At 44.3% G+C, this 20306-nt stretch overlaps 1 protein-coding gene across 4 annotated transcripts in view; it reads right to left on the bottom strand.

Moving 5' to 3' along the window:
* POLR3B (RNA polymerase III subunit B) overlaps window positions 1-19710 on the bottom strand; it is a 125023-nt gene extending 105313 nt beyond the window's left edge. Inside the window, exons 1-9 of one of the 4 annotated variants that reach the window (XM_089307582.1) lie at window positions 19418-19710; window positions 14641-14673; window positions 13438-13494; window positions 13288-13352; window positions 9528-9603; window positions 7519-7578; window positions 7269-7369; window positions 1534-1625; window positions 944-1061 (exon numbers count right to left, since the gene is read on the bottom strand). In XM_089307582.1, the coding sequence (XP_089163708.1) occupies window positions 944-1061; window positions 1534-1625; window positions 7269-7369; window positions 7519-7578; window positions 9528-9603; window positions 13288-13352; window positions 13438-13494; window positions 14641-14673; window positions 19418-19489 (674 nt within the window). In that variant the 5' untranslated portion in view covers window positions 19490-19710. Of the gene's footprint in view, window positions 1-943; window positions 1062-1533; window positions 1626-7268; window positions 7370-7518; window positions 7579-9527; window positions 9604-13287; window positions 13353-13437; window positions 13495-14640; window positions 14674-18974; window positions 19297-19417 lie in introns of those variants that run through there. The other 3 variants (XM_089307581.1, XM_002711427.6, XM_008257116.5) reach the window with 3 other exon arrangements.
* Window positions 19711-20306: the final 596 nt, after the last annotated feature.

Below are 20306 nucleotides of genomic sequence, written 5' to 3'. Positions count from 1 at the left end.
CGCTGATCCGATGGCAGGAGCCAGGAGCCAGGTGCTTTTCCTGGTCTCCCATGGGGTGCAGGGCCCAAGCACCTGGGCCATCCTCCACTGCACTCCCTGGCCACAGCAGAGAGCTGGCCTGGAAGAGGGGCAACCGGGACAGAATCCGGCGCCCCGACCGGGACTAGAACCCGGTGTGCCGGCGCCGCTAGGCGGAGGATTAGCCTAGTGAGCCGCGGCGCCGGCCCACCATGGTCCTTTACAATACGTTGTTTTGTAGAGATGCACAATCTTTCTCCCGCCCTGCTATACCCCTATGACTGGTAAGTGCTGGATAAACGGACATTGTAACTGCCTCTCCATCACAAAGAACAATGCAGACTCTAAGGCAATCAGTTCTTTACTGGTTGTCAGAAGAGAAACTCATCTTACCTATGCCACAAATCTTTCTCTTCTAGGAATGCAGTAACCTCCAAATTTCAAACTGATGTGATAATAAATCAGAGGAAAGAGGTAACAGAAATGATATAAGGGAAGCTGTTATTGAAAACTAGTATGTGAAGGAAGCTGGCCCAGAAAACTAAAACTCAGATGTGAAGGCCCTGTTATACTTCATTAAATAACACTTAAATGTTTAATGCTCTGATTATATGGGTGCAAGAACATACATATAAATGGTCAAGGGCTGAAAGGGAGCATAAAAAGCTAAATGACTTTATTTTTTTTTTTCATTTTTAATAAGTCCCTTACATGCTGTAATAAAAAATAATAAAATGGTAATTTTTCAAATGACATCTCACTCTCTCATCACTAAAATTTTACAATCAATATTCAGAGCTTACAGACTGACATAATAAGGTGAAAGCAAATGGTTTTTTAAAATTATACTGCCTGTTAAAAAATCCTGGCTAGTGAGTATCTGAAGATAGTCCTTGGTTAATAGTGAAATTACCATCACTCATACCTGGTAACAGAAGCTCCAACAGTCCCTTTTCTGTCAGCCTCCACAATGATCCTGTTCTTAGATAGCTGCTCTTGGATAAGAATAACTTTTTCTACTCCCTTCACAATGAAGTAGCCACCTGCCCAAAGGAAACCAGAAAAGCTTCACCACCTGTTCTTTAAGCTGTGTGACTGATGACCAACAGGCATCTCCTGGGTTCAAGGTCAACCAACCCCCCGCACCCCCCATCCCTGCTTCCTGGCTTTGGCTTTATGGACTGACAAGGGTGTCAGCACAGGATTTTACACATGTGAGCCACACAATGATGAACTGCCTGAGGAAAGGGAATGTATCTTATTGTAGTATCTATCACCAAATCAGATATAAAAGAAAAAATACTTTATCTTTTAGAAATATCGTCTAATAGAATAAAGTTGGAACCAAATTTCTGGGCATTTTGTCAGCATAGCTGTATATAACAAATTCATTAAAAGGCCGAATGGTTGCCATTGTTTTTAAGGGAAAATGTCAAAATAATAGCAATAGCAGAAGAAAAAGACAAAAAAAAAAAAGCACAAAGAAGAGAGGCAAATCGATAGCATCTCATGTACCTGGATCTAAAGGACATTCGTTCAGCTTGGCAAATTCTGCTGGTGTCTTCCCTGTAAGGACGCAATTTGAACTACGCAGCATTATGGGCATTCTGTTTAAAATAAAGCAAAAGAAAATACCACATTCAGATTGCCACTGGCAAAAATGACAAAATGTGCAGTGCACACATCACTAAAGGAACTGCACTTCTATTATTTCTGCATTTCATGTTAGAAAAGACGGAGGAATGGCAACTCATGAAAGAGCCAAGCAAAATGACAGTATTTTCTCAGGTACGCTGCCTTCTAGACAGATAATAAAAACTCAAATGCCTGATTTACTTAAATTTTGCATATAGGCTTCAAAAAATTATTCACTTATTTTTTATTTTTATTTATTGGAAGGGTGGAAAGACAGAGAGATAGAAAAAGACAAAGAGAGATCTTCCATCTGCTGGTTTACTCCCTTGGTGCCTACAAGGGCCACGGCTGAGCCAGGTCGAAGTCATGAGTCTGGAACTCAATCTGGGCCTCCCAGGAACCCAGATATTTGAGACATCATGTGCTGTCCCCTAGAGTGCACATTAGCAGGAAGCTGGAATTGGAAGCAGAGCTGGGACTCGAACCCAGGATTCCGACATGGGATGTGGGCATCATAAGCAGCACGCTAACTGTTTTTCTAAACACTGTCCTTGCATATGAAAGTCAGAAACGCCAGCAATTCTTCATGGTAAGGGAAAGGATTCTCATTGCTATTTTTGTTTGTTTGCTTTACTTTATTACTGTCTCAATTGATTTGAAATTATGTAATAAGTATTATCTGTACTAGAGAGCAGTGTGCCTGAGGAAATATTTCATTTCATTGACTCTTGTGTCAGTTAAAAACCCATTAATCCAAAAGGCAAAATGAAGAAATTGAAATATATATAAAAGACCAAAAAGATTTAAATTGTAGAATAAAATGATAGAAAATGCAAACACATAAATATAAATGTACGCTATTTTCATGACAAATGTTTAAAAAAATCTAGTCATTTGCAAAAGACACTACAAGAGATAAATTAGATAATGCATAATAAAAGGTACAATTCATCAGGAAGAAGTACCAATTCTAAACTTCTATGTATCTAATATCATAGCTTCAAAAGCCAAAATATAAAAAAAAATAGAAGAAATCGACCAACTCACAATCATAGTGGGAGATTTCAACATAACTAGCCTGGTAATTAATAAAACAAATCAAAGATCAGTGAAAATACATAGCATCTCAACAACACATCTGACAATCTTGATCTGAAGGAGAAAGAGACAAAGCACAGAACATCTACAGGACATCCTTCGTTTCCACACAGCACTTAACAGGAACAGGCCTCTGCAACATTCCCCACAGTGACATAGAGCACCAATATGGAAACTTGAAGTCCTTTAAAGAACTGATAGGTTAAGAAGAAATCATAATGGCAGGCAGGGATAATATTCTCTTTTTACATAAGGGGAAATCAAGACACTGACTAGTGAAAGAATATGTAAGACTGGTTTAATTCTGTAATTAATACACAGTTATTCTTAAGTGTTAAAAATTAACTGAAATGTGATCCCTGTTAAACATAAGAGTGGGAATAAGAGAGGGAAGAGATGTATAATTTGGGACATGCTCAAGCTGACTTGCCCCAAATGGTAGAGTTAAAAACATACCAGGGGATTCCAATTCAATCCCATCAAGGTGGCATGTACCAATGCCATCTCACTATTCCAAGTGATCAATTTCAGTTCACAATTGATCATAATGAAAGGACTAAGAGTCAAAGGGAGCACATAAACAAGTCTAGTACCTGCTAACACTAACCGATGGAATAAATAAAGGGGAGAGTGATCCAACATGGGAAGTGAGATACTCAGCAGACTCATAGAATGGCAGATGTCCTAAATAGCACTCTGGCCTCAGAATCAGCCCTAAAGGCACTCGGATCTGGCTGAAAAGCCCATGAGAGTATTTCAGGCATGGAAAGCCAAGACACTCTGGCAAAAGATCTCTGTGAGTGAGATCCCAGTGGAAAGAACAGGTCTTCAAAGAAGGAGGTACCTTTCTCTGAAGGGAGGAGAGAACCTCCACTTTGACTATGACCTTGTCTAAATAAGATAAGAATCAGAGAACTCAGAGGACTTCCATAGCCTTGGAAACTCATGACTGGAGCATAGGGAGACTACTGATGCCATAGACAGGAGTGTCAATTGGTAAAGTCAACAACAGGAGTCACTGTGCACTTACTCCTCATGTAGGATCTCTGTCCTTAATGTGCAGTGTATTGAGATTTAATGCTATAACGAGTACTCAAACAATATATTTCACTTTGTGTTTCTATGGGGGTGCAAACTGTTGAAATCTTTACTTAATGTATACTAAACTGATCCTCTGTAAAAAAAAAAAAAAAAAAAAAAAAAAAAAAGAAATTATCAACTCCCAACTTGACTCTCACTGGGATTAAACATGACAATAGGTCTGATCTGATTTCATCATCATTTAAAAAAAATCATCTATTATTTTTCACTTTATGTTTCTGTGTGGGAGCAAACTGTTGAAATCCTTACTTAATGTATACTAAGCTGATCTTCTGTATATTAAGATAATTGAAAATGAATCTTGATGTGAATGGAAGGGGAGAGGGAGTGGGAAAGGGGAGGGTAGTGGGTGGGAGGGACGGTATGTGGGGGAAGCCATTGTAATCCATAAATCGTACTTTGGAAATTTATATTCATTAAATAAAAGTTAAAAAAAAAATAATAATTTAAAGCTACTACAGCAACCAAAAGAACTAGACAAGCAGCCAAGTGTGTAAGAGGAAGGAAGAAGTCAAGCTGGGTGCCATAGAGAAGCTACGTGTATCTAGAGGAAGAGCCAGTAAAGGGTGTCTGAAGGCGCTCATCAAGAAATAAAGGTGGCCGGCGCCACGGCTCAATAGGCTAATCCTCCGTCTGTGACGCCGGCACACCGGGTTCTAGTCCCGGTCGGGGCGCCGGATTCTGTCCTGGTTGCTCCTCTTCTAGTCCAGCTCTCTGCTGTGGCCCGGGAGTACAGTGGAGCATGGCCCAAGTGCTTGGGCCCTGCACCCGCGTTGGAGACCAGGAGAAGCACCTGGCTCCTGGCTTCGGATCAGCGTGGTGCGCCGGCCACAGCGGCCATTGGAGGGTGAACCAACGGAGAAAGGAAGACCTTTCTCTCTCTCTCACTGTCCACTCTGCCTGTCAAAAAACAAAACAAAACAAAACAAAACAAAACAAAACAAAACAAAACAAAGAAAGAAATAAAGGTAAGGGGCCAGCGCTGTGGCACAGTGGGTAAAGCCGCCACCTGCAGTGCTGGCATCCCGTATGGGCACCAGTTCAAGTTCTGGCTGCTCCACTTCTGATCCAGCTCTCTGCTATGGCCTGGGAAAGCAGTACACAGGTCCTTCATGGGAGACCCTGGAAAAAGCTCCTGGTTCCTGGCTTAGGATCAGCACAGCTCCAGCCACTGTGGCCATTTGGGAAGTGAACCAGTGAATGGACGACCTTTCTCTCTCTGTAATTCTGCTTCTTAAATAAATAAAAATAAAATCTTAAAAAAAAAAAAAAATAGGGGCCAGTGCCATGGCATAGTAGGCTAAGTGTCTGCCTGCAGCACCGGTATCCCATATGGGTGAAGGCTCACGTCCTTGGCTGCTCCACTTCTGATCCAGCTCTCTGCTATGGCCTGGGAAAGCAGTAGAGGAAGGCCCAGGTCCTTGGTCCCCTGAACCCCCAATGGAGCCTAGAAGCAACTCTTGGATCCTGGCTTTGAATCGGCCTGGCTCCAGCCGTTGCAGCCATTACTCCCCTTTGGGGAGTAAACCAGTGGATGAAAGCCCTGCCTCTGCCTTTCTGTAACTCTGCCTCTCAAATAAATAAATCAATCTTAAAAAAAGAAATAAAGGTAAAAGCACAGTGTTAAAAGTAACGACTGTAGGCCGGCGCCGCGGCTCACTAGGCTAATCCTCCGCCTAGCGGCGCTGGCACACTGGGTTCTAGTCCCGGTCGGGGCGCCAGATTCTGTCCCGGTTGCCCCTCTTCCAGGCCAGCTCTCTGCTGTGGCCAGGGAGTGCAGTGGAGGATGGCCCAGGTGCTTGGGCCCTGCACCCCATGGGAGACCAGGAGAATCACCTGGCTCCTGGCTCCTGCCATCGGATCAGCGCGGTGCGCCAGCCGCGGCGGCCATTGGAGGGTGAACCAACGGCAAAAGGAAGACCTTTCTCTCTGTCTCTCTCTCTCTCACCGTCCACTCTGCCTGTCAAAAAAAAAAAAAAAAAAAAAAAAAAAAAAAAAAAAAAAAAAAAAAAGTAACGACTGTAAAAGCCACTAGAAGAAATAAAAGTATTTCCCAAGTGGGAAGGGGATTTGGACAAGGAAGGGGAGGGAGCAGGGAGGGAGGCTACTGTTCTGTAAAATGTTCTTAGGAATAGTATTTGGATTAAAGTAAAATCTTGGCTCAAAAACGAATTGAATGAGATGACATATTTGACGTAGACAGTGAAGGTACGTATGAGCACTGAGTAGCAGAGGCCATCTTTATGAATGCAGGGCTAACAAATGAAATCACCTACCGCAGTCTCTGGCACAAAGTAGGTAATTCAACAAATATCAGTCACATGACTGCTCTGTAACCTCAGGATTTAAACTCTAAATCTTCCTATTCACATTTTTTTGCCCCTCAGTCTTTCTGGCCTTTCCTTCATAATATTCAGTCTGGTTCATAATTTAGCAACAGTCCAAGATTTAACTGGATACCAGTATGGTATGTATGCACCAGAAAGAAAGATGTTCTCATCTTAACACTGACAGTCAGTCCTAGGAAAACAAAGATTAATATATGAATGTCTCCATGTATTCTAACTGAGGAATAAGAAGAAAATACAGAAGCCCCTCCTTTGGGGGAAGTACAGAAGGATCTGTGAAACCTGTATGTTCCCTGGTCTGGTCTCCGCTATCACAGTACCAGCACTTACCAAACAGTGCCATGGGCACCTACACTTGCTTCCCTGGTAGCTGCGAGGGGATGGAGCTAACAGGAGCTTTAGGTTGCTTATTTCTACTCATCTGACTACCCATGAATGGTACAGGATAGATGACAAGTAGTTGGTGCAACAAATGGATATTTATTAAGCTTTTAGCACTTCTGAGGGGAGAAATCATTTGAATAGGAATCATGTGAACTAAGCTTGAAGTCCAATAGCTTCATTAAACTCACAATACTGTAGTTGTATCCATTTCTACAGGAGGGTTAATGTACTTTCCTGATTAGGAAGAGCAGATTGCAAAACTGTAGCTGACACAATCCATGATCATTTCAAATTTGCTCTGGGTAAATAAGTAACTTCTCCCTTAAAAACTGCTATGTGGGAAATAAACTTCCAAAAAAACTCAAATCAACATGATCTACCAAGAATACCAGCCCAAGAGAGTTCACCGAAATTTTCCTACCCAACTTATCCCCAACATCTCAGAGTTATTAGGATAAAAGAGAAGTATTTTCCTTAGCTTTACAGAAAATTTCTAGATGTGCTGAATGTTGCTTTAGATGCTCTACACTGTGTAGACTCATCAGATCCCAAAAATACTTGCAGGAAATGGGGTACCATCTCCCACATTTTACAGATGAGGAAATGGGGCAAGGAGAACTTGCATCAAGGTTATGTGGGCTGGAATCCAGGCCGTGTGGCTCCAACACGGACTGCATTGCTTACCTGCCAATGGGTAAGGCGTTGCGGATAACCCTCTGACTGCCTCGGGTGTATTCGATGTCCACTGTGATGGGGGCAGAGTACGTCATGTCCCTCAAACGGCACTGGAACAAAATCACAGTTACTGTCCCTCCCCTCCACAAAGCAAAGGGTCCTGACCACATGAAATGTCTCCACCTCTAGAAGTACGGCCCCGGTGAGCATTGCTCTACTGAGCATGTGCTGCCTTAGGGCTTCCGAAGTTCCAGCTCACCTTGTCCATGAGGGGGATGACAGCATGTATGGATCCAGACATCGCCACAGATCCCTGGCTCTGCCAACCCAGGGATGGGATAATATATCTATTATCAGTTCTCTCCTCATTGATCTGATGCCATCATCAGCCTGCTCCCATAGCTTTATTTTATCTTATTTTTAAAAGATTTATTCTATTTGAAAAGCAGAGTTACAGAGAGAGAGAGACAAAGAAAGAGAGAGAAGGAGGGAGGGAGAGAGAATGAGAGAGAGATTTTCCATCTATTGCTTCACTCCCCAAATGGCCATTGATAGTTAGAACTGGGCCAGGGCAAAGCCAGGAGTCAGGAACTCCATCCAGGTCTCCCACGTGGTTGGCAGGGGACCAAGCACTTGGGCCATCTTCCCCTGCTTTCCCAGATGCATTAGCAGGGAGCTGGATCAGAAGCAGAACAGCCGAGACTCGAACTTGCATTCCAAGTGGCAGCTTGATCCCACTGCACAACCCTGGCACCCACCACATAAGTTTTAAAGAACCTTCTGGATGTCAGGCTCTTCATCTGTAAAATGGGGATGAGGAGGAGGATCTTCGTTCCCAAAGAATAAACAAGTATATGTTTGGCTTTATATATATATATATATATATATATATATACACACATATATATAGTTATTTCTACTGTTATGTACATTTTACTTGTACACATTTTGTTATTTTAACCTCTCCACAAGAATAGAAACTCCTTATAGAAGGACATTGCATTTCATGTTTTCAATGCTGAGGCACAAAACCAATGTTCAGTAAATACTTGGTGACTAAACACCCAACTTCACCTATAGAGAATGTCTAGTTACTAGTTGGAATGTCATACTATTTGTTCAGTCTTACACAAAAACCATAAAACTCTAACACATTACTTGTTCTTTAATAAAGATTTCTATGCTACATTCGCTAAGTGCTATTTTGGCTTTAACACAAACCAAATGAATCTACAAAACTCATTTTCTTTCCTGATTCAATTCCTAACTATGGACACTAAATGGGGGAATTTGAAGAGGAATCTAGAGTCTGTTAAAAGCCAGCACGTAGCCCTGTCCTCCTAGAACTCCTTGTCTGCAGCTCTAGTAAGATCCTTACATTTCTATTTTTCTTTCATCTGTCTCTTCTGTTAACACGGTGTGTTCCTAGTTGTTGGTCTTCTCTGCCTAACGCAATGCCCAGGTGACCCTCAAAAAATGTGGTAAGGAGCTTCAGGAACGATTCCTTATGGTCTCCCTATTCGCTGTAAATAAATTACTGTGTGTGATCAAATAAAAGGGGTGGAGGAAAGGCAGTGACTGCTGCAATCAGCAGCACGCCACGTGAGGCACAGTGGCAGTGTCGGCTCAGACATTGTCAAAAGTTCAGCAACGGGGCATGTGTTCGATGCAGCAGTTAAGATGCTGCTGGTTATGCCCACATCCCAGGAGTCCCTGGGTTCAAGTTCAGGCTCTGCTTCCCGATGCAGCTTCCTGCTAACACACACCCAGGAAGGCAGCAGGGATGGCTCAAGTGCTTGGGCCCCTGTCACCCATGCGGGAGAACTGGATTGAGCTGCAGGCTCCTAGCTTCAGCTTGGCCCAGTACAGGCTGCTGCTGACATTTGGGGAGTAAGTCAGTGGACGGAAAACCTCCCCTTCCTCTCCCCATCTCCCACCCCCCACCACCAGCAGGGATTTCGCTTTCTCCCTGCCTTTCAGATAAATTAATTTTTTTTTAAATGTTTAAAAGTTTAGAAACAGGATATATATAGGACATTGTTATATAATAGTGCAAACTGATTAGAATTAAATGACAAAATAAATAGTACAGAATCGTTTCCTAATACAGCACAGGATACAGTGCTTATTTATATATTGGTTATCTTCGTCTCAGAAGAGATTTCTTTTGACCTGCTTTTCAGTCATCTGGTAAGACTATGTATTAAGGGAATACTCTTTTGAGATAAAGCAAGCAAGTCCAATTAAAGAAGTAAGGTTTATAATTACCTCATGAGGGGACACTGGCCTAGTTACATTGAAGCTCTCTTCAACGTCAGGAAGCCCGACATAGATATTCAGATACCTGAAAAGCAAAGTAGTCCATTACCAACCATAACTCTTTAAACAACATATAAACAAATAAGCCACTTTCCTCAAATAGAGGGATTATGCTTAGGCAAATGTTTATCTCTCTGAAGATGACAAAAATGTTAAAAATTATAATTGGGTAGAGCTGGCATTGTGGCATAGTGGATAAAGCCGCTGCCTGCTACACCAGCATCAATTATGGGTGCTGTTTTGTGTCCTGGCTGCTCCACTTTCTAAGCCAGCTCCCTGCTAGTAGCCTGGAAGGGTGGTAAAGAATGGCCCAAGTACTTCGGCCCCTGCACATAGGTAGAAGACCCAGATGAAGCTCCTGGCTCCTGGCTTTGGGTCAGCTCAGCTTCAGACATTGCAACCATCTGGGGAGTGAACCAGTGGACGGAAGACCTCTCTCCCTCTCTATGCCTCTACCCCTCTGTAGCTCTGCCTTTCAAATAAATAAATAATTATTTAAAAATAAAATAAAATAAATCCTTAAAAAACTATAACTGGAGATCTTCCTGAAGTGATAGCATATATACCTTTTTTTTTTTTATTTGACAAGCAGAGTTAGACAGTGAGAGAGAGAGACAGAAAGAAAGGTCTTCCTTCCGTTGGTTCACCCCCAAATGGCCGCCACGGCCAGCGCGCCCAAAGCCAGGAGCCAGGTGCCTCCTCCCAGTCTCCCATGCGGGTGCAGGGACCCAAGCACTTGGGCCATCCTCCACTGCCTTCCCGGGCCACAGCAGAGAGCTGGACTGGAAGAGGAGCAACCGGGACAGAATCCAGCGCCCCAACCGGGACTAGAACCCGGGGTGCCGGCGCCGCAGGTGGAGGATTAGCCTAGTGAGCGGCGGCGCCAGCTTCCCTCCTTTTTAAAGGTATATATGCTGGCCAGCACCATGGCTCACTTGGCTAATCCTCCGCCTGCAGCGCCGGCACCCTGGGTTCTAGTCCCGGTTGGGGCGCCGGATTCTGTCCCGGTTGTTCCTCTTCCAGTCCAGCTCTCTGCTGTGGCCGGGAAGGCAGTGGAGGATGGCCCAAGTGCTTGGGTCCCTGCACCCGCATGGGAGACCGGGAGGAGACACCTGGCTCCTGGCTTCAGATCAGCACAGCGCACCACCCACAGCAGCAGTTGGGGGGTGAACCAATGGAAAAGGAAGTCCTTTCTCTCTGTCTCTCTCTCTCGCTGTCCACTCTGCCTGTCAAAAAAATAAATAAATAAAAAGGAGGGAAATATTGTCATCAAGTATTTTTTAAAAAATACTACAAATCTCTTTACAAAAATAGAAAGACAGCTCCCTAAATATAATATTTACAAAAGCACAAATACATATCAAGGGTGTAGTAGCACAGCAGTGAACAGGGCGGACAGAATAAGGAGGGGAGCAACGATTTTCTGCAGATATTCCTGCACAGGTTTAACACTTACAATCACACTGCTTCTCATACCCTCAAAGAAATCCAAACTTAAAATCAACCAGGGGCCGGCGCCGTGGCTCAATAGGCTAATCCTCCACCTTGCGGCGCCGGCACACCGGGTTCTAGTCCCGGTCGGGGCGCCGGATTCTGTCCCGGTTGCCCCTCTTCCAGGCCAGCTCTCTGCTATGGCCAGGGAGTGCAGTGGAGGATGGCCCAGGTGCTTGGGCCCTGCACCCCATGGGAGACCAGGAAAAGCACCTGGATCCTGGCTCCTGCCATTGGATCAGCGCGGTGCGCCGGCTGCAGCGGCGGCCATTGGAGGGTGAACCAACGGCAAAGGAAGACCTTTCTCTCTCTGTCTCTCTCTCACTGTCCACTCTGCCTGTCAAAAAAAATAAAAATAAAAAAATAAAAAAAAAATCAACCAGAACGTAGGGGAACCCAAAAGGCACCACAAACCCAAATCCCTGATAAAGCAGTACCATAACTGCATTCAAACAGGCAGAAAGGACAGAATAATGATAACACTGGATTATAATCCCTAGAATAAAATAAACACCTACATGTCCAAATCGATACAAATAGAGAGATGAATGAGAAGGGAAAGCTCTTCCTCACGACGGAATTCCAATATTAACACAGACAGAAGGTTGGAAATAGAGTTATCATTAGATGAACACCACAATAACAACACGACATCAAAATGCTAAAATCAGTGAAGATGTGATGAGAAATAAGAAATTTGTAGAGTCTCAATGGATTTCCCCATAAGATAGTCATTAATTACAAAAAGAAAAACAGTCATTTCACAGTGGAGAAATCAGGCAGATACCACCTTACTCAAGTGAACAGAGTTAAAATCGCCAGTAATAAATTACACAGACATCTGCATGCCCTGAGATGAATCAAGGAGAGAGGCAGAAAGCAGCCCTTCTTTGGGATTCTTGCCAAAATTCATAACCCAATCTAATCCTGAGCAAATACACAAAACCAAATGGAAGCACTTTCTACAAAAACTGATTAGCGTATTCATGTGTCAAGGTCAAGAAAGACCAAGGAACTGGCCAGCACTGTGGCATAGGGGGTTAAGCCACTGCCTGCGTTGCTGACATCCCATATGGGTGCCGGTTCTAGTCCTTGCTGCTCCACTTCTGATCCAGCTCTTTTCTATGGCCTGGGAAAGCAGTGGAAGATGGGCCAAGTACTTGGGTCTCTGCAGACACGTGGGAGACACAGAAGAAGCTCCTGGTTACTGGCTTCAGATTGGCTCTGCTCCAGCCTTTGCAGCCATTTGGGGAGTGAACTAGCAGATGGAAGACCTTTCTCTCTCTTTCTCCCTCTCTTGGCATGTAACTCTACCTCTCAAATAAATAAAATAAATCTTTAAAAAAAAAGAGAGAGAGAGAAAAAGACCAAGGGACTGTCACAGGAGAGTGACAGTTGAAGAGACGAAGGAAAACAATAAAACTAAAGACACCATGGGTTCCTGGACTAGAAAAAGGATGTTAGTTCAAAAATATCAACTAAGGTCAACAGATTAAGTTGACAGCATTGTATCAATGCTAATTTCTCTGGTTTTAATAATTCTGCTATGATTATGTAAGATGTTAACAGTAGCAGAAGCTAGGTGAAGAATATATGGGAACTCCTTTTCCTAATTTTGCAATATTCCTATAAATCTAAAATTTTTTTAAAAATATAAATTTGGTTAAAATATTAAAATCTTATTAGGTTCAAAATAACTTCTGAGTCACAACGCTACTTGTTATAATTGGTTCATCAATTAAAAATTAAATCTGAGCACTCGGGGTGGGTGTTTGGCATGGTGGTTAAGATGCTGCATAGCCGTTAGGATGCCACGGCTCATTCGGAAAGCCTGGGTGTGAGCCCTGGCTCTGCTCCTGATCCCAGCTTCCTCTTAACGTGCACCCTGGGAGCCAGCAGGAAACGGCTCAAGTAGTCTGCATGTGGGAAACCTGGGTTGCGTTCCCAGCTCTTGGCTAAACCCTGACCCAACCCTGGCTGTTGCAGGCATCTGGGGAATGAACAAGCAGACGGAAGATCTCTGTCTCTCTCTGCCTTTCAAATAAATTTTTAAAACTTTTTTAAATTAAAAAAAATAAAAAATTTGAGCACTTGAAAATTATCTTATTAAACAGATAAAAGAGAATGATTTCAAGAGTTTCCAGAGCAGCTCATTCACTTGGAAAACTGTAAGACATAACCAAAATCGCACAGTAAGAGCAACTGATTCCTTACTTACTTTAGGTACCACATGGGGTCGGCATCACTCGTAACCTTTTCATTGGCCTTCATTATCTTCTTTATCTGCAGAGGAAAGCGCAGCTTGAGGAAAACAGCCAGTTCCCAGGGAATCCCTGCCAGATGACTACCTCTAAGGTCTGGTGCTTACCTCCACATTAATGAAATAGTTGAAGGAATCTATGTGCTGCTTCACGAGGCCTTTCACCTAAACAGAAAAGGAAAAATCAGATTAGCAACAAAATAATAGATTCTGCAACAAACTCTAACCATACCTGCTCCTCAATGTTTTTACTGAAAACCCAAGTGGGGTTTAGTGAAAAAAAAAAATAAGGATCTCTACTAATAAAGCTGAAATAATTGCACTGGACATCAAAAGCAGGGTGGAACTCAGGGAACTGAGGTCTTCTTCCGTTCACCTGGCACAATGCTTTCAAGATCCACCACACTGCAGCATGGATCAGTACGTGATTTATTTTCCATATCAAATAATTTTCCACTGTATGGATATACACATTTTATTTATCCACCCATCAGCTGATGTCCACGTGTGCTGTTTCCACTGTTTGGCCATTACGGGTAATGGTAAAGTTTTTACACACAGTTGCGTTTCCATTTCTCTTGGGGACAATCGCTGGACCATATGGTAACTCTATGTGACCACCTGAGGAACCGCCAGTTGTTTACCAAAGCAGCTGCAACCACTTGTACCTTCCCACCAGTACAGCATGAGAGTTCCGATTTCTCCACATCTTTGTCAACACTTGCTACTGCCTTACTTTTCAGTTACAGTCATCTGAGCAGGTGCCCAGTGATCTCTCACCGCAGTTCCCACTTCTGCTTAGCAGGAGCCCATTCAAACTGAAGGGAAACTTTTCACCACATTACATTATACCCAGCAGCTCCTCTGACCACACACAAATCTGCTCCAGCTAAACTGGGTGCTGTCCCGCACACACCCTCGGGAGGTATCCTGATTAAACCAAGCTCTCTGCATCCGACCTTTCAGATTAGGTCATTCCTCTTCTTTTAAGAAGCGCCTTATGTCGGGCAGCCCTCTCTGACCATGTGTGCCATCAGTCTTTTGCCAACAGACTTTGGGTTTTATTGTTCCCACGCCACGCTACTAAGCAGACCACTTCAGTCATCAGACTACCACTCTCCCAACCACCACCTCACAGGCAGGGATGGTGCCTCCTAATTCCATTTATTTCCAAAACCTAGCCAAGTATAACAGTTGTATGAAGTTAAAAAAAAAGTTATTTGGTGACAAAATTTTAGTCTCCAAAAAAGCTATTTCTTCATTTTTCTCATCTGAAAAATAACCAATTATTACTAAATGTGAAACAATTACCTTTAAAAATGCTGGAAGCAGCCTCCATTTTTCCTGTGAATCAAAGCAACAAGAATATCAGAACACTGTGCTAACAATCATAAAATATAAAATAAGAACTTATTTTACCACATGTATTAGACTTCAATAAAAAGGTTTTTTCTTTTTTTAAGAAGAAAAAATACTGTCCTCAACAGTAGAGACAAGGGCTGTAAACAATAATCAATTCTCAAAATGTCAATTTCACTCAAATACATTACACTATTTTGCACATAATTAGTTACCACAGATAAAACATATAGTATTTGTCTCTTGGGGGCTACCCTATTTCACTAAGTATAATGGTTTCCTGTTGCATCCATTTTGCTACAAAAAAAAAACAGGATTTCATTCTTTTTTACAGCTGAGTAGTGTTCCATAGTGTACCTATACCACATTTTCTTTATCCAATCATCTGTTGATGGGCATCTGGATTGATTCCACATCTTAGCAATTGTGAATTAAGCTGCAACAAACATGGGAGTACAGATAACTCTTTCATATGCTGATATCATTGCCTTTGGGTAAATTCCCAGGAATGGAATGGCTGGGTCGTATGGTAGCACTATTTTCAGGTTTCTGAGGAATCTCCATACTGTCTTCCACAGTGGCTGTACTACTTTGTCTCACCAACAGTGGATTAGGGTACCCGTTTCCCCACATCCTTGCCAGCATTTGTTGTTTTTGGATTTTTTTTTTTTTTTTTTTTTTTTTTTTTTTTTTGACAGGCAGAGTGGACAGTGAGAGAGAGAGACAGAGAGAGAAAGGTCTTCCTTTGCCGTTGGTTCACCCTCCAATGGCCGCCGCTGCAGCCGGCGCACCGCGCTGATCCTGGCAGGAGCCAGGAGCCAGGTGCTTTTCCTGGTCTCCCATGGGGTGCAGGGCCCAAGCACCTGGGCCATCCTCCACTGCACTCCCTGGCCATAGCAGAGAGCTGGCCTGGAAGAGGGGCAACCGGGACAGAATCCGGCGCCCCAACCGGGACTAGAACCCGGTGTGCCGGCGCCGCAAGGTGGAGGATTAGCCTATTGAGCCACGGCGCCGGCCGTTTTTGGATTTTTAAAAAATATTTATTTATTTGAAAGGCAGAGAGAGGTCCTCCATCCGCTGGTTCACCCACCCAAATGGCCACACACCGGCAGAAGATGAGCCGATTCAAAGCCAGGAACCAGGAGCCAGGAGCTAGGAGCTTCTTTCAGGTCTCCCATGTGGGTGCAGGAGCCCAAGGACTGCTTTCCCAGGCGACAGCAGAGAGCTAGATCAGAAGTAGAGCAGCCAGGACTCGAATCGGCACCCATGTGGGATGCTGGCACTGCAGGCAGTGGCTTTACCTGCTATGACAGCCAGCTCAGTTTTTGATTTCTGTACAACAGTCATTCTAACTGGGGTGAGGTGAAACCTCATCGTGTCTTTGATTTGCACTTCCTCAATAAAAAGGCTATTTTCTTTTTTTTTTTTCTGTAGAATAAGAACTCATTTTATGAATCTAGAACAGTTATTGGATTGGATTAAATGCATTTCTTATTTGGTAGTAGAGTGTATACAGTCAGCTTTGCACATTCTTTTTTTAAAAAAAACTTTTATTTAATAAATATAAATTTTGAAAGTACAACTTTTGGATTACAGTGGCTTTCCCCCCATAACCTCCCTCCCACCCGCAACCATCCTGTCTCCACTCCCTCTCCCATCCCATTCTGCATCGAGATTATTTTCAATTATCTTTATATACAGAAGATCAACGTAGTAAAGATTTCAACAGTTTGCACCCACACAAACACACAAAGTATAATACTAGTATTACCGTTAATTCGCATAGTACAACACGTTAAGGACAGAGATCCTACATGGAGGGTAAGTACACAGTGACTCCAGTTGTGGATTTAACAATTGACACTCTAATTTATGACGTCAGTAATCACCCGAGGCTCTTGTCATGAGCTGCCAAGGCTATGGAAGCCTCTTGAGTTTACAAACTCTGACCATATTTAGACAAGGTCAAACATAGTCAAAGTGGCAGTTCTCTCCTCCCTTCAGAGAAAGGTACCTCCTTCTTTGATGGCTCCTTCTTTCTACCGAGATCTCACTCACAGAGATCTTTCAATTAGGTCATTTTTTGCCACAGTGTCTTGGCTTTCCATGCCTGAGATACTCTCACGGGCTTTTTAGCCAGATCCGAATGAAAAAGGCTATTTTCTAAGTAATTAATTAAAAAAGAAGTTATTTTTTAATTTATTTATTTATTTTATTTATTTATTTGAAAGGCAGAGTAACAGAGAGAGAGAGACAGAGAGATCTTCCATCTGCTGTTTCACTCCCCAAATGGCCATAAAAGCCGGAGCTGAACTGATCCAAAGCCAGGAACCAAGAGCTTCATCCGGGTCTGCCATGTGGGTACAGGGCTTGGGCCATCCTCTGCTGCTTTTCCCAAACACATCATAAGGGAGCTGGTCAGAAATGGAGCAGCCAGACTTGAACTGGCACCCACATGGGATGCCGGCATGACAGGTGGCAACTTAAACCATTAAGCCACAATGCTGGCCTCAAAAAAGTTATTTTAAGGTACCAAAATCAAGCCCCTGCAGCATGATGTGATTCAGATGCACAGAGCCAGGAAAGAAATGGTTATTTCTGAACCAGAAGGCTGGAATCGTGGTACTGGTTCCCTTCAGGGCTGTGCAAATTCAGACAAGAAACAGAAATCTTCTACGGCTGCTTCTTCAGCTCTCCAGAGAAGGGGTCCTGTCACCAGTTAAGGATGCAGACTTGGGGCTGGCACTGTGGTGTAGTGGGTAAAGCTGCCGCCTGCAGTGCCAACATCCTATATGGACGCCAGTTCAAGTCCCGGCTGCTCCACTTCTGATCCAGCTCTCTGTTATGCCCTGGGAAAGCAGTAAAAGATGGCCCAAGTCTTGGGCCCCTGCACCCATGTGGGAGACCCAAAGAAGTTCTTGGCTCCTGGCTTTGGATTGGCACAGCTCCAGCAGCTGTGGCCAACTGGGGAGTGAACCATCGGATGGAAGACCTCTCTCTTTCTCTCTCTGCGTCTCCTTCTCTGTGTAACTCTTTCAAATAAATAAATAAAATCTTTAAAAAAAAAAAAAAAAAAAAGACTGGAGTCACACTGACAAGTCCAAATTCCACATGGGCCTTGGCCCAGCCTTCTAACACCTAGCCAGCAAATCTTTCCAGCTAAATGCGAGTGAAAATAAGATTTATTTCAGAGGATTAAACAACAAGACACATCATGGCAAAACAGAGCCTGGTACAGACAAGTACTAGTAAACACTGGCTTTGATAACCTCTTCAGGGTACTGCCTGGTGATCAGCACGCTTTGCACACACTCATAGACTGAATCTGTTGGAGTGATTATAACTCAACTTTGTAATACTGCCAAGTAATTATAAAGAAGTTCTAATAATCCAATAGACTCACTGACCATGTCACTGTCCTGCTAAAACCCTCCAAAAGCACTCCACTGCTCCCAGGAGGAAGTCCAAACTCCTTCAGATGTCTAAGAAAATCCTTCATAATCAGGAACCTCCCATAGCCTTCCTCTCGTCCTCTATTTTTCTTCCCTCTAGTACTACTAGATTTCCTTCAGTCCCTCGGTAACATCACGGCTCTTCTCGCCTAGAGGTTTCCAAGTATCCTGTCCGCTCTGCCAGTTCTCTTCCCACTAGCTCCTCCCGGCTCACTGCTTCTCTCCCCCAAGCCAGCGAAGGTCCTGAAGCTTAGGGAGGTTACAATACATGGATTTGGGGGCAGGCATTGTGGCACTGCTGGGCAGTGGAAGATGGCCTATGCACTTGGGTCCCTGCACTCACGTGGGAGACCCAGGCTTCTGGCTTCGGATCAGCCCAGCTCCAGCTGTTGCGGCCATTTGGGTAATGAACCAACAGGTGGAAGCACTCTCTCTCTCCCTCCCTCTCTCTTTCTCTCTCTAATGCTACCTTTCAAATAAATAAATCTTAAAAAAAAAAAAAAAAGACTGCTTGGGATGCCTGCTCTCATTCAAGTGCCAGCCGGAGCCCCGGGACAGCCCCTTCCAATCCAGGTCCCTGCTAATGCACCCTGGGAGGCAGCAGATGATGTCTCAAAGGCCCCCGCCACGCACGCGGGAGACCAGCATGGAGTTCCCGGCTCCTGGCTTCAGCCTGGGCCAGCCCCAGCTGTTGAGTGAAGCGGGGATGGAAGATCTCTATCTTTCCACCATTCATATGAATTAACTTTTTTTTTAACGGTGTTTTTTCAGGAAATTAAATTTGTCAACAGCTGCACGTGACTGGGCAGCTCACTGTGGGGCAGTTACCTTTACCTTCTGAGAGCCGGATGACGGCTATGGGGCTTCTCCCCAGAAAACACACAGGCCTATATCTGAGTTAATATTCAGCGTGTTTAAACATCGCTGAGGCCAAAACGTCAACCCTGAATTCGGACTTCGACACTGGCCTAAGCTCCCTGGAACTCGGTGTCCGCCACGGGCCCACCAAGACGCGATACGTCTCTCACAGTGCCTACGCGGGCCCGTGCCGTAAGGGTTCCACAGCGAGAGCCACCGAAGCCGCGGCGCCACACAGCTCCGCCGGGACCAACCGGTCCATGAGCGCGACTCGCACGCGCAGGGCTCTGCGCATGCGCGGAAGCCCTGAGCATGCGCAGAAGACACCAGCCGGCCTCCCTCAGCCCCAGGGCTCTTTGGGCAACGCCCCCTCAGGAAGCGTCCCGGTCCCTTCCACAGCCCGCTCGCCGTACACTCACCTCTACAGTCGGGATCGGCGCAGCAAGCTCCTCTGGGCTCAGGTTTCCAAACTCCTCCGCTAGCACGTCCATGCTGTTCACGACGAAGGAAAAAGCACACTGAACCTCCACGCCGGTCTTCGGCAAGCAACCCGGAGCACTTCTGCAGGTCGGTGCGCAACGGCCTAAATGGTCCCCGCCGCGCTTGTTCACAGGTGGCACGACAGAAAGGTTCCGCCTGCTACGGGACGAACCTGCGGTGGAACCCGGATGTGGTCGAGGCCGAGCTGGAAACTGCGCCCCCTGGTGCAGCTCCCAGGTCGTGCCCGAAAGATTCCAATTTCTGACCTACACGTGTATTGGCCAATGCTCCAATAATTGAGGCCAGCGAAATACAGTGGTGGTAATTTTAAAAGTAATTCGAGGAAGAGTGCGAACGGATAATTTGCACAATTTGAAGCACTAGGAGAATTCATTTTGTTCAATCCAAAACGCACTATGTAGTCTGGAAGACCAAGAAACTTCCCAAATGCCTAGAAGTAGGGTATTGATTACCTAAACCGCGCGCGGTACATGCGTGTGGTGGGATAGCATACAGCCATCACAGCGGACACAAAGTGGGGAGAAATTCGCATTAGAGACTAGGGCGTAACAGCACAGTAAGACCAAGGAGTAAGTTCGATATCCAGCACAAGTAGAAATACAATAGGAAAAGATGATATTTAAAGCAATAGGGGAAACCCAATAAGTGATGCTGGAACACCTGACTAGCCATTTGGTTTGAAAAAAAAAAAAAAAAAAGGCAAAACACAAGTAAATCCTATAAGGATTAAATATTTCACTGATAAAATCTCAAAACGTCAGTGAATATATTTGTAATGTGAAGATAGTGAAAGCAGCAACCCGAAAG

This window comes from Oryctolagus cuniculus, chromosome 11 (genome assembly GCF_051225735.1).
Source record: "Oryctolagus cuniculus isolate XC-2025 breed Fujian yellow rabbit chromosome 11, ASM5122573v1, whole genome shotgun sequence".
In the NCBI taxonomy this organism is placed as follows: Eukaryota; Metazoa; Chordata; class Mammalia; order Lagomorpha; family Leporidae; genus Oryctolagus; species Oryctolagus cuniculus.
The sequence above is the reverse complement of the archived record's forward strand: the minus strand, read 5'-3'. Positions and strand labels throughout refer to the sequence as shown.